At 42.7% G+C, this 13,676-nt stretch overlaps 1 protein-coding gene across 1 annotated transcript; it reads left to right on the forward strand.

Annotated features, from left to right (window-relative positions):
• Nucleotides 1-11,360: 11,360 nt before the first annotated feature.
• Nucleotides 11,361-12,794, forward strand: LOC137432170 (voltage-gated potassium channel regulatory subunit KCNF1-like). Its single transcript, XM_068123876.2, has one exon. The coding sequence runs from the start codon at nucleotides 11,361-11,363 to the stop codon at nucleotides 12,792-12,794; it is 1,434 nt and encodes a 477-aa protein (XP_067979977.2).
• The last annotated feature ends 882 nt before the right edge of the window (nucleotides 12,795-13,676 follow it).

Genomic DNA, 13,676 nt, shown 5'->3' on the forward strand with positions numbered 1-13,676 from the left:
ACATTCACCTCCAAGTTTTCGATCCTGGGGTTTAGTCTTGACCCAGCTGCAAACTACCATGGTTATCCACAGCAGGTCGAGGCATCGAATGGGTGTGCCATCCCTCGGATGGACATTAAACTCTGTCCACCAACTCGTGCTGTCCACGACGAGACGAGACGATATTTTAAATATTGTCACGGCCCGGGGATCGGGTCCACTACAAAGGGGCTTGCCTCCGTTCCCTCCCAAACCCACCGGACATGAAGCTGCCGCGCACGAATAACTTCGCACTTTGGCAGGTTGCGAACCAGCAGCTACGAACGCAAATTGGACCGTCGCGTGATAGCAGGGTCCATTCGTCTAACTCCACTTACCTGTACCATGTGATGGTTTCATTCGGGGAACGTACCTTCCCTCCAGCGCTGTACCACTTTCTTCTGTTCCTGGATGGAAATTTAGACGGCCGAGCAACCGTTGGTACCCGCCGGGCTAATGCTACTTTTGTTATGGCCGATCGCTACTCTGGGTGCGAGCAATGGTGGACCAATGGAATAAAAGTTATTCACAGACAGAGAGAAAGGAAGCGTTTGACGATTTGATTCATTTACAAGTATTTACAATGTAATTCTTCAATAGGGAAAGAAAAATGGAAGAGAAGCAGGAACTTAGCTTATTCTACGCCTTATTACGATTACAACAAATAAACACTACATGGGCCCAGCACACATTCACGGGGGAGGGGGAGGGAAACGAACGTTGGAAACCTATTAGCACAAAGGCCACAATGTTCCAGATGCCTCTCCTCGCGACGGCCTTTGTCTTGACCTCGCCAAGGTCAACCTCGCGAATCGCACAGGTTATCTCGAACCGAGCAACGTGCAGCCAACAAAAATTGTCATGAGGAGATGGGACCTGCAAGTCCTGCACGAGCAACGTGCAGCCGCGGACTTGGGTTCGCCAGCTTCCATGCGCAGCTCACGGCCCGTTCAGGATGTGCAGCTTGAAGAAGGTCCGCAGGATGAACCGCCGCTTCGATGTCCACACGAATGACGATCCAGGACGGATGAATTCAGCGCAGGAAGGGCGAACCAGCACGTCGGACAGCCAGCTCGAGGGTCGACGACGAGAGAGAGAGCAGAGAGAGAGAAGTGCGATGGACATCAGGTTTATATCGGGTGGCAAAGCTCCCTAGAATGTTCCACGGCCTCTCATTGGTTGTTTTGCGTGTCTCCGATCTCTCATTGGTCGAAGTTTGCTAGTGAGTTTTGCTGGGGAAGAGTCCAGACCTGATTGGTTGTTTACGTGTTCACGACCTCTCATTGGCTGCTTGTTGGTGACGGGGGCGGTTTTTTAGCCACGCCTACCACAACCGTGGTTGATAACGTGGACTGTAATTTTACCCTCGCCTACGTGCACATCACCACGTCTTTGTTCTTCAATCATACGAAGGTTTGGAATCCTGCCTAAACTCAACGCATATCTGCTTTAATTATTACACAATGGGAAAGGATCTAATCTTTACATTTAATAAGAAATAACTGACTACTGCAGGCTACATGTTGTCGTGTGATTAACTATAGGGGGTTCGTTCTTTATTGCAAAACCGTAACAATATTGTCTGGCATACAGATTTTATCTGTTCATTCACTCTTGAAGGATCGAGTCATAATGGACACTTCTCATTCTAAGTCTGAGTACCTTAACACTTCCTTTGTGGAAATGGTGAAAATACTCAAGACTTGTTCATTTGTTCCATTTACTCTTTCTGAGCTCGCTTCCAGGTTTTTCCTCCGATGGCTGCCTGCCTGCATCGTGGAAAATCCCTAATATAACCCTAATTCATACGAATGGTGCCAAACTGGCCATTTCAGCTATATGAGAGCAGATCATAATAAGGAAAGTTGTGGAATTGATTATTGCAGCAGACCTCGACTCATGTTTTCTCTGCAATACATTTTTTCAAATGGAAGTTGAGAAAGGAATGCTAACCATTGAGGGAAGCAACGATCAGCAGTTTTGCTTCGACTCGGGTCATTTTACACTGGACATGCTGCTATTCCTATGTCAACAATAGAGGGATGCCATTATTCAAACAAAATGTCAGGGCCATCACACTTGACATCTCTCATACTATTTGGCAGCCATCTCTGCTTTCAAAACCTTTCAGATAGCCAGATATGTTTTTCCCCCAATATATTCCAGCCTTGCTCTTCCCACCCTCTTAGAGAGATCTAACAGAACCCCATCCAGGGTCTCACACGTTCTACCAAACACGCTTATCTTGTTTCCTTCTCCAAGTTTAATGGTCACCTCCATGTATCCATCCCCATATTCTCTAGCATTGATAAACCATGTTCCCGAGTCTGTTTGTCTCATGCTCTTCACTGCATGGCTTCAAGTCTGCTGAACACCACTGTCTCAAGGTCTCTCCCATTTCTACCTCTCAACTTTTTTTTAATAGAATAGCTTTCTATTAAAATAGAAATAGCTTTCATCCACAGCTCAATGGAATACTGCTCTCCCCTCTGGGCTGGTGCACCTGCCTCACACCTAGCTCATCTTCACGCTGTTAAAACCAAAGCTTTCAGAATCATTGGAATCTCCTGCGATGAAGCTAACTCCGAGGGCTTTTCACTCACTCACCGCAGGCAGGTAGGTGGTCTTTCTGTCTTCTACCGACTCCTCTCCGGCCTTGCTCTGCCTGCTCTGTCTGTGCTCTGTCCCCCAAATATTCCTACAGGTCGCACAAGATCTGCCAGCAACCCTCTTATGGTGAAATTGCCAAAATCACGACTCTCTATTCACCTTCACTCTTTCATTCCTCTTTACTTCCACCTCTGGAACAAACTCCCTCACTCTCTTCAATCCCTCTCCTCCCTCCAGGTCTTTAAAACAGCTGTTCACCACCATCTCTTATTTTCCCCTATCTAAAACCTTGATCTTTTCTACCCCCGTTAATTCACCCCAGATCCACTTTGTTGAAATTCCGACTTATTTCCTGGAAGTGCTAGCAGTGTCCATGTGTTTTATACCTCTCCCGCCCCCCCCCCCCCTTCCCACGCCTCCTCGCCCCAAGCCCTCTCCCTCCCACAGATCTCCCGATGTCCCTGTTCTCTACTGTTGTACTTGTGTACTTCCCTCTCTCTCCCCATATTGTCTCCCGCTCCCTTTATTATTTGTTTTATGTGTCCGTTTTTTTTTGTGATTAATGTTAGCTCTTACACGAGCCTCGATCTTGTATACGAAAAAAAAACGTGGAGGCTCGTGGGGGAGCAGGGAACATAGAACGGATTAGGACGTAACAGAACCAAAGGAATAGTACGAAGAGAGGGGGAAACACACCGACAGCAAGTTTGAGGGACAAAATAGAGGAAAATTGCCAAATAAGGGACATGGGGAAGAATTGAGGAGTCGGGAAGAATGCATGGTTTGGGCAAGATGGATGCAGAGGCAAAGTCTCAAGAAGGAAAAACTGCAGATTTGGAAAGGGGTGCAGTGAAGGAGGATAAACAGGGGTAGAAAAGATCATGGTTTAGGATGGGGGATGATCTGAGATGGTGATGAACAGCTAGTTTGAATATCTGGAGGGAAGAATGAGATTGGTGAGGATGTGGAAGTTTGTTCCACAGGCAGGAAAAAAAGAGGAACGAATGAGTGCAGTTGAACACTGATCCTGGATTTTGGGAGTTTCACCAAAATGGGGTTGATGGTGGACCACATGCACCTTGAAGAAATCTGGGGGAAAGTTCAGAAAGAACAGAGGGTGCAAGACAAGAAAGGATGTGCTAGAAGACAGACAGGCTACCGACCTGTCTGCAAGCTTTACTAAGTCAGCTGACACCTCATTCCACTTACACCTGCAAGTCCTCTTCACATTCTGTGATGCAACCCTACGTTCTCCTGTTTCAGCTTAATCCCACTTTCATCTGTTCTCCCACACCGCCATGATCCGGTCCGCGATACCCATATAAAAAGGTGGCGTTTCATTTTCTCTTCCATAACAGTACAATGACGTTTCTGTTCCTCACTGAAAGCAGCCGAGGTGACTATTTGAAATCATTTTAGATGATTGTGAAAGCGTGTGAAGATGCTTTTCCGTTACCAGAGTGAATATCCAAAGCAGGCAGGTGCTGGGCCTTGCGAGAAATGTGATCGATAGCGGTAAACCATTGCCTCACTGTTCCCTATATTTAATGAAAAAGCTTTGGCAGAGTCTGTTGCCCCCAAGCTTGGCAAAGTGCTTTGTATGCGCAGCTGCTGGCAAGGGATGCTAATTCGGCCATGGTGCTCTGGGTTTCAGAAGTTGCTAAAAGATTGGTCCTGTAGGATTTCCTCCAGGAGCAAAGCAAGTGGATTCGTCAACTTTCCCTGAATGTTTTGCTCACTGCATTTCACTCCCTGTTTTGCCCTCTTACTTGGGATATCATTGTCCAAACTTAAAATGTAGTTCCTTGTTGCTACTCATTTTAACCTGCTTCCAGGTGTTGCTTTGTCTCTGCAGGGGGAGGATGAAGGAAGTGGACTCAACGAATCCCTTCTGGCAGTGACGAGGAGTCATGGCACATCAGCAGTTGCTTTCTTTAATGGAAACAAATATTCCCACCTTATGAGGTCGCCTAGGCAGAATAGTCCTGGCCCAAGTCCTTCTGGAGCCTTCTTCTGGATCGACTGAAGGTGGCAGTAACTTATCATTTGCAACTTGTCCATGGTACTGGTGATAAATCGCATGATCTTCATGAAGGACACCGTAGGTTCTTTAATGCCTAGACCCCCATTGCTGGCAAATAGGTCGTATGGATTGACGTCATTTCAATGGACGACACAGTCCGTTGTCCCACCCTGCATGAGTGCATGTGAAACACCAGGATGATAGGTTATACCGAAGAGTCAAGATTCGAACCAGGACTAGACAGCTCAAAGGTGAGTGCGCGCATACCTTTAGGGTATCCCGCCAGCCTCCTCAAGGGTCTTAACACTTGTCAGAATGTCCTTATGGTTGAACTTTGCATCCTGTAGTTAAGGAATAATCTTCTGTCATTTTTCACTCTGATTTAGATGTTCGCAAAGCAACTTACATTAATATCTGTCCGCACCATTCACCCTCCCCAACGTCCCTCTTTCCCTATCCGCTTTCACCATCTCCTCCTCCCATTTTCCTCCCCTACCTCCACCTCCGGATCTCTTCAACAAATGCGCCATCAAACCAGAGGGAAGATCTCAGGTAAGCCTATTCCACCCTCACAAACCTTGTCCTAATCGCATTATTTATTAGATATTATATATATATATACACACATCATGGTATGTTTTAGCATCTGAAATCTAGTCTTATCCTGGCAAATCAAAGTATAATCCATCACCAAGTGTGGTTTATCTACCGGAAATCCGTTAAGCGACTCTTGGAGGTGGGATGGTAATTGCATCGTCAAGCACCTGCCTTTTAATCGTTAAAAGTGTACGATAAGGATTCCACAGTGATCTTTTGAAAAGGTATAAAACTTTTGGCTGGAATGCCAGTGGCCAGATCTCAATTAGAGTGGCTTGAGCTAACGCTGCGATCTCCTTGTTCTCATCATGACCTTTACTGGTCTAAAACAGCCGTGGTAACTGAGCTGAGCTTTTTCAAACAGCGACATCCAGCAACAGTGAATTACGGTTTCCAACGATCAGATTTGTCACTTGTGATTCATGGAAACGTTTTGAGTATGGGACACTTGTGGATTCCACTCAAGTTGATTGAAATGAAATATTTTGACCCTTGGGGTTGTCGCTGCCAAACAACCCATCCTTGGACGCTGTGGGTTACACTGGTAAAGACAAACAGAACGAGGATGTGATACAAGTGGGTAGAACCGGTCGTTAAACCCAATGCGTAATAAACTAGTATGATACTCGGTAGATCGCATACCTCCGCCAAGCTGAACAGTTTACGTTTTGTATCCCACTGAGACGTTGGATCTGGATTCGGACCTGAACAAAAATCGAATCGCCTTGTTCTTGTCACACACAAAACCTGTCCACCAAGTTTCGACCAAATCCGTCCATAACTTCTTGAGATATCGTGCTATGTATTGTTTTCAGCGCAATCACTCAAAAATTCTTGCATCTGGATCCTGACCAAAAATGTGCGTTCTGTCCTTGGCCGGTCACCTACACACACACAAAGAATTTCAGAACGATTGCTTGAAAACTAAAATCATGTGACATAAAAACAGACACGACAGACCAACATACCTGGCGAAATACTTTCGCCAAGTAACAAATGGGTGAAAACAACCTCTGTCCACCTTCGGTGGCAGAGGTAGTAAACCAAGAAGGTCTTTAATGTCATGATTACCGGTACCCATTCATTCTGTTTGTTCATGAGATGCAACTGTCGACACGTTCGACCGAAAAAAAATTCAAGTTATGAGGGTTAATCACGATAGTTTGGCAGATAGATCAAATCAGGGTTATTGTAATGAAAGGTTCAAATGATTGTCCCAGTAAAAGAACAATATCGGTTTCCTTAATCAATATTTTATGTTAGGTTAGGAACCTGTTGAACACACCTCAATATATATATATATTTTTTTAAATACAGTCACGTGAAAAAGTAAGTACACCCCATGTAAAGTTTTGACTTTTTCAACATATTTCAACATACAGCTATTTGATCTTCATTTCAACAATATTGATAGATAAAGGTGATATAATATAACAAATATCATGAAACATTTACATTTTGTAGTCCATTGTATAATTTAAATAAACATAAATGCAAATTTCGCATGTGGAAAAAGTAAGTACACCCCTACATTTATCACTACTTCAAATACCTAAAATTAGAATCAGATGCACCAGCTCAGGTGCAAATGATTAGAACATCGTTAGAGAGGATCTTGGAGGAACCTGTCTTATTTCAACATCAGACATTTAGTTTGGTTTGCTCTTTGTTGTTGAAGTGTGTGGCGTCACCATGCCGAGATCAAAAGTGCTCTCCGAGGCCTTCAGAAAGAAGGTTATAGATGCCTACGAGTCCGGGAAGGGATTTAAAAAGATCTCCAAACAATTTGAAATCAATCTTTCGACTGTCCGGAAGATCATCTACAAGTGGAGAAGATTCCAAACAACTGCCAACTTGTTCAGGCCAGGCCGCCCCAGCAAGTTCAGCCCGAGAGCAGACCGTAAGATGCTGAAAGAAATCTCTAAGAACCTCAGGATGTCATCACAGGACCTACACGTAGCTCTTGTCATTGTTGAAGTCAAAGTGTGCGAGTCTACCATTAGAAAGAGGCTGCACAAATTTGATCAACTTGGGAGGTGTGCCAGGAGGAAACCTTTGCTGTCCAGAAAGAACATCAGGGCAAGACTAAAGTTTGCCAATGAACACCTAGGCAAAGACCAGCACTTCTGGAACAATGTGCTCTGGACAGATGAGGCAAAGGTAGAGCTATTTGGCCACAGTACCAGAAGACATGTTTGGCGAAAACCAAAGACAGCATTTGACCACAAGAACCTGATACCAACTGGAAAGCATGGTGGTGGAAATATTATGGTTTGGGGCAGCTTTGCTGCATCAGGGCCTGGGCAGCTCACCATCATAGAATCCACTATGAATTCTTCATTGTACCAGAGGGTGCTTGAGGATAATGTGAGGCCATCTGTCGGAAAGTTGACGCTCAACCGAATGTGGACCTTGCAACATGACAATGACCCTAAACATACCAGTAAATCCACCAAGGAATGGCTGAAAAGAAAGAAATGGAGGGTTCTGGAATGGCCAAGTCAATGCCCGGATCTAAATCCCATCGAGATGTTGTGGGGGGATTTGAAACGAGCTGTGCATGCAAGAAAACCCTCAAACATCGCACAGCTGAAATAATTCTGCATGGAGGAGTGGGCAAAAATTTCTCCCAGTCGATGTCAGAGACTGGTAGACAGTTATAAGAAACGCCTGCTTGAGGTTGTTTCTGCCAAATGGGGCAATACCACCTATTAGAGCCAAGGGTGTACTTACTTTCAACACAGCAGGAAATGGCATCTCTATTAATTTTTTGTTGAATAAATTATTGCAGTCAATTTTTCATTGTTTTTTGTTCCATTATATCACCTTTATCTATAGATACTGTTTAAATGAAGATCAAATATTGATATGTCCATATATGTTAAAAAAAATTTTTTTAAACATTTCATGGGGTGTACTTACTTTTTCCACATGCGAAATTTGCATTTATGTTTACTAACTCAACTGGACTATGTCCAGTTGAGTTTTTGTCGACACCCAGTGTCCGTCGTCCATCTGTCTGTCTGTCTGTCTGTCTGTCATCTGTAAACAATTCGACGTCTATGCTCTAAAAATCACAAATATTGATCAAATTTGATGAAACTTGTTATGCAGCATCTTGACATATATAAGACATATATAAGCATATATGCATATATATATATATATATATATATATATATATATATATATATATATATATATATATATATATATATAAAAATAAATATATATATATATATATATAAATATAAATATATATATATATATATATATATATATATATATATATATATATATATATAAAAGCATGGCAGCGTATAAGACATAAACTAGTTTGGGATTGCATTTGGGTGTTGCATGCCCAAAAATTGGCGTGGCAGGGTGGCCATATTGAAAAATCAATTTTTGTCATATATTTTTAGCAAATATAAACTATGTCGTTTGTGGTTCTATTATGCATATTCTAACCATATTGATATAGACCAGTTGAGTTCAGGTTCCCTGGAACCTCTAGTTTAAATTATACAATGGACTACAAAATGTAAATGTTTCATGATATTTGTTATATTACATCACCTTTATTTATCAATATTGTTGAAATGAAGATGCTGTATGGTGAAGCTGTATGGTGAAATATGTTGAAAAAGTCAAAACTTTACATGGGGTGTACTTACTTTTTCACATAACTGTGTATATGTATATATATATATATATATATATATATACGTATATATATATATATATATATATATATATATATATATATATATATATATATATATATATATATATATATATATATATATATATATATATATATATATATATACGTATATATATATATATATATATATATATATATGTATATATATATATATATATATATATATATATATACATATATATATATATATATATATATATATGCACTACCGCTCAAAATTTTTAGAACACCTCAATTTTTCCAGTTTTTATTGAAATTTGAGCAATTCAAATCCAGTGAATAACCTGAAATGGTACAAAGTAAGCAGTAAACAGCTCGAGGTTGAAAAAAAGTTTAGGTTCACAAAAATGGGAAAATAATGTAAATTGCACAGTTATATTGTAAAAAAGGCCTTCTTCAGGGAACAAGTAATGGGTTAACAACTTACAGCTGTTCTGCCGCAATGTAAGTAAATTAAGCCTTGAAAGTTGATGCAAACAATTCCGACAGATGTCCCAACCACTGCTGATTACTTGATTACAAACCCCCTGTCTGTATGAAAGCAGTATTGGAACAGACTGTTATTATACCCTCTGAAGCATTATTTGGACAATATTGCACTGCAGGAAGTAGTATATTGGAAACTGGAGGAAACTCTGACAGGAAGAGGTCTGGCAGACCCAAAGCCACAACAGAATCAGAACACAAGTTTCTGACAGTCAACAGCTTGCGTGATAGGCGGCTCACAGGACAACCCTTCAAGCACAGCTTAACACTGGTTGAAGTAAGCAAGTCTCAGTTTCAACTGTGAAGAGAAGACTTCGAGCTGCAGGTTTGACAGGTCGAGTGGCAGTAAGAAAGCCATTGCTAAGATGGCAAAATAAGAAAAAGAGGCTTGCCTGGGCCATGAAGCACTGCCAGTGGACTACTGAAGACTGGAAGAAGGTCTTGTGGACCAATGAATCAAAATTGAAATCTTTGGTTCATCACGCAGGGTTTTTGTATACCGTCGAGTCGGCGAAAGGATGGTTCCTCAGTGTGTGACATCAACTGTCGAACATGGAGGAGGAAGCATGATGGTCTGGGGCTCTTTTGCTTGATCCAGAGTCGGCGACTTGCACAGAGTAACTGGCACCCTGAACGTAAAGGGCTACCTCAGCATTTTGCAGCGCCATGCAATACCCTCTGGTATACGCCCAGTTGGTCAGGGGTTCATCCTACAGCAAGATAATGACCCTAAACACACCTCCAGGCTATGTCAAAACTGCCTTCGAGGAAAAGAACAAGACGGTAGGCTTCAAATCATGGAATGGCCAGCACAGTCTCCAGACTTAAACCCCATCGAGCTGGTTTGGGATGAACTGGACAGAAGGATGAAAGCAAAGCAACCTACAAGTGCAACACATTTGTGGGAACTTCTGCAACCGTGTTGTGAAGAACTTCCCGAACAATATTTGATTTACATTGTAGAAATAATGCCACGAGTGTGTTCGGCGGTTATATCTGCAAAAGGTGGCTACTTTGCTGAGTCAAAAATTTAAGTTAAATTTTGTTAAACAAAATGATTCCATGATTTCTTTTTTATTTCCAATTGTTTATTTGTTCTATCCATAATTTCAGAGTACATTGAGACTTTAAACTGCGTAAATTTCAATAAAAACTGGAAAAATTGAGGTGTTCCAAAACTTTTGACCGGTAGTGTATATATATTTAAATATATATATATATACATATATATATATATATATATATATATATATATATATATATATATATATATATATATATATATACATATATATATATATATATATATATATATATAAATATATATATAAATATATATATATATATATATAAATATATATATATATATATATATATATATATATATTTTTTTTTTTTAAAGAAAAAAAAAAGGTATATATACACACACACACACACACACACACACACACACACACACACACACACACACACACACACACACACACACACACACCCTGAACAAATTAGAAATTCTTGCCCTATCCTACAGGAGGCACTGCATCAACGGCACAGCCATGCTCAAAGCAATGACGCAACCAGCCGCCACAGGTTGCATATGAAATGAATGAATATTCCTTTTCTATTATTCTGTTCTTTCTTTCTTCGTAGTTTCCTAACTTTTAATCTGTCCTTCAACAATCTCAAATCTATCTGCTCCGAGTCTGCACACTCATGGTTGCTTATAACGTGCTCTGTTTTGCAGCTTCCAGTAGAGAGAGACAATCAACGGAGTGTAAGTACCCTTGGCTTTAAACAGAGCGACGACCTTTCTAACTGAGCTCCCCCTCCAACTATCAGGGGTCTCTAGAAAGACTCATGTCCCAAACACGATCCACAGACGCGCCAGGGGATGCAGCCATGGAGCCCGAGGCTCTGGTTGTAAACGTCGGTGGAGTTCGGCTTGCTCTTCACCGAACAGCACTCCGTCGCTTCCCACACACTCGTCTCGGGCAGATTCTTCAACAATCGGAAAGCCGAGGTCCCAATGCCACAGGACTCTGCGACGATTACGATGCGGTGAGCGATGAGTATTACTTCGACAGGGATCCTCAATCCTTCAATCGAATCGTGGAGCTGTATTACTTCGGTCAGATCCACATGGAGAGAGCAGCGTGTCCCGCGTGCTTCAAGCAGGAGATGGATTTTTGGAAAATAGACGTGGACTATCTCGATGAATGCTGTTGCCTGCGCTTCTACGAGCTCAAGGAAGAGCTCGATGAAATCTTGCACCGAGTGCAGCTGGCGCTGGAAGATGCGAGCGACGCTCGGGATGGAAGTAAATGGAGTCGAACCAAAAGGTGGATGTGGAGAACTATGGAGCAACCAGAATCGTCGGCATTGGCCAGAGCAACGACCCTGATCTCCTTCATGTTCGTTATCATCTCATCCGTGGTCATGTGTCTCGGCACCATTCCAGAGCTTCAAATTCATGGTCCTGGTGATGGAGAGACCTACGACCACCCTGTCCTCAATGCCATCGAAACTGCTTGTATGTCCTGGTTCTCACTAGAATTCCTAATACGCTTGACCTCAGCACCAAACCGCTTCGTCTTTGTCTTCACCTTCCTCAATGCCGTGGATCTTCTCACGGTGTTGCCGTTCTTGCTGACCATTCTCTTGAGCGTTTTTGGAAGTTCATTTCTTGAGCTCTCCACCATGCGCCAGGTGCTCCAGGTGCTCCGCATCATACGCATCGCACGCATCTTCAAGTTGGCGCGTCACTCAAGCGGATTGCAAACCCTCACGTATGCACTCAGACGCAGCTTCGCAGAGTTGGGCCTCTTGATCATGTACATGTCCGTAGGAATCTTCATCTTCTCAACGCTCGGATATACCCTGGAGCAAAGCCACCCGGAGACGCTGTTCAGCAGTATCCCGCATGCCTTCTGGTGGGCGATCATCACAATGACCACGGTGGGATACGGCGACGTGTATCCGAAAACAGAGCTGGGGAAAGTCAACGCGGCTGTAAGCTTCCTTTGTGGCATCCTGGCGATTGCACTCCCCATCCATCCGATCATCAACAATTTTGTGTGTTTCTACAACCAACAGAAGGTCCTCGATACGGCAGTTAAGCACCAGCTCACACTCATGACCATGGCGCTACACCCGCATTCTGTTACTCAAGCGATACCTGTAGCGGTGGATGGAGATCTCACTAACGTAGGGATACTACCATCGAAGGAACAGGACCTCGAGAGCGGTGGAGTATTCGATGCTCAGAAAGAGCTTGGAGATCAGGAGGACACGCTCGAGAATGCTCATAGCCCGAACACCAGAGGGAGGAAGTGAAAAGAAGAAACGGACGTGCAGAAGGACATTTGACAATTTATTACAGTGCATCAACTCTGTCCAAACTCATGTTGTGCGGATAATGTCATTTTGACGTAAAGATATAAACATAAAACCTTCAGCATTAATGTATGTTATCCTGAAAGTGCGATACTGAATACACGATACTACAGGCATGAACTGTGAAAATGAACACGGTGTATTATTTATACCTGTTGAAGTATTTGATTCCAAAGATAATAAGATCCGATGACATGAATTGTCGCCCGGTCATCTGCAGCCATGGCATTCCATCATTGAGTACGCAGTTCTTCAGAAGGAGCACTTCGCTTCCTTGACCCATCTGCCAGCAAGAGAGTTTCCAAAAGAGTCGGCCATTTTCTGCCTGTACTCTTGCCAAATTCTAAGTTTTTGCTTCCTGGTCATAAGTCTGGTTCTTTTTCAATAGGATAAGCTGAGAAATGCTTAAAGGTGCAGGGTAACCTTAATCCCTTCACTCCATGGCTGAATGCCCTCTTCCTGAAGGGTATTCTGCAATGTGGCATGGATTTAAAAAAACAGTGTTGAGGACTGGGCAATTACTTGTGTAAACTAGATGGTATTCTTAGAATACTTACCCTGCGCAGTCAACTTGGTGCGAGCCAACTTTTCTGTTTTTGAACGTTTTTTTCATAAATTTGATCTACTATGGCTGCCAGACCACAGCCTGGTGCTGGTTTAGCGGTTAGGGTGCTGGCTTGGGATCATAGGATCCTGAGTTCGAATCGCGGTCGATCGCTGAATTAACGCCAGGGGGTTGACTCAGCCTGTCATCCTTCTGAGGTCGGCAAATTGAGTACCAGCTTCCTGGGATGAATGATCCTGGTGTGTACCACGATTTAG

The sequence above is a fragment of the Myxine glutinosa genome, chromosome 8 (assembly GCF_964187855.1).
Source record: "Myxine glutinosa chromosome 8, kmMyxGlut1.1, whole genome shotgun sequence".
NCBI classification, from domain to species: Eukaryota; Metazoa; Chordata; class Myxini; order Myxiniformes; family Myxinidae; genus Myxine; species Myxine glutinosa.

Coding starts and splice junctions, on each gene's coding strand:
- LOC137432170 (XM_068123876.2), top strand. CDS start 11,361: ATGGAGCCCGAGGCTCTGGTTGTAAACGTCGGTGGAGTTCGGCTTGCT.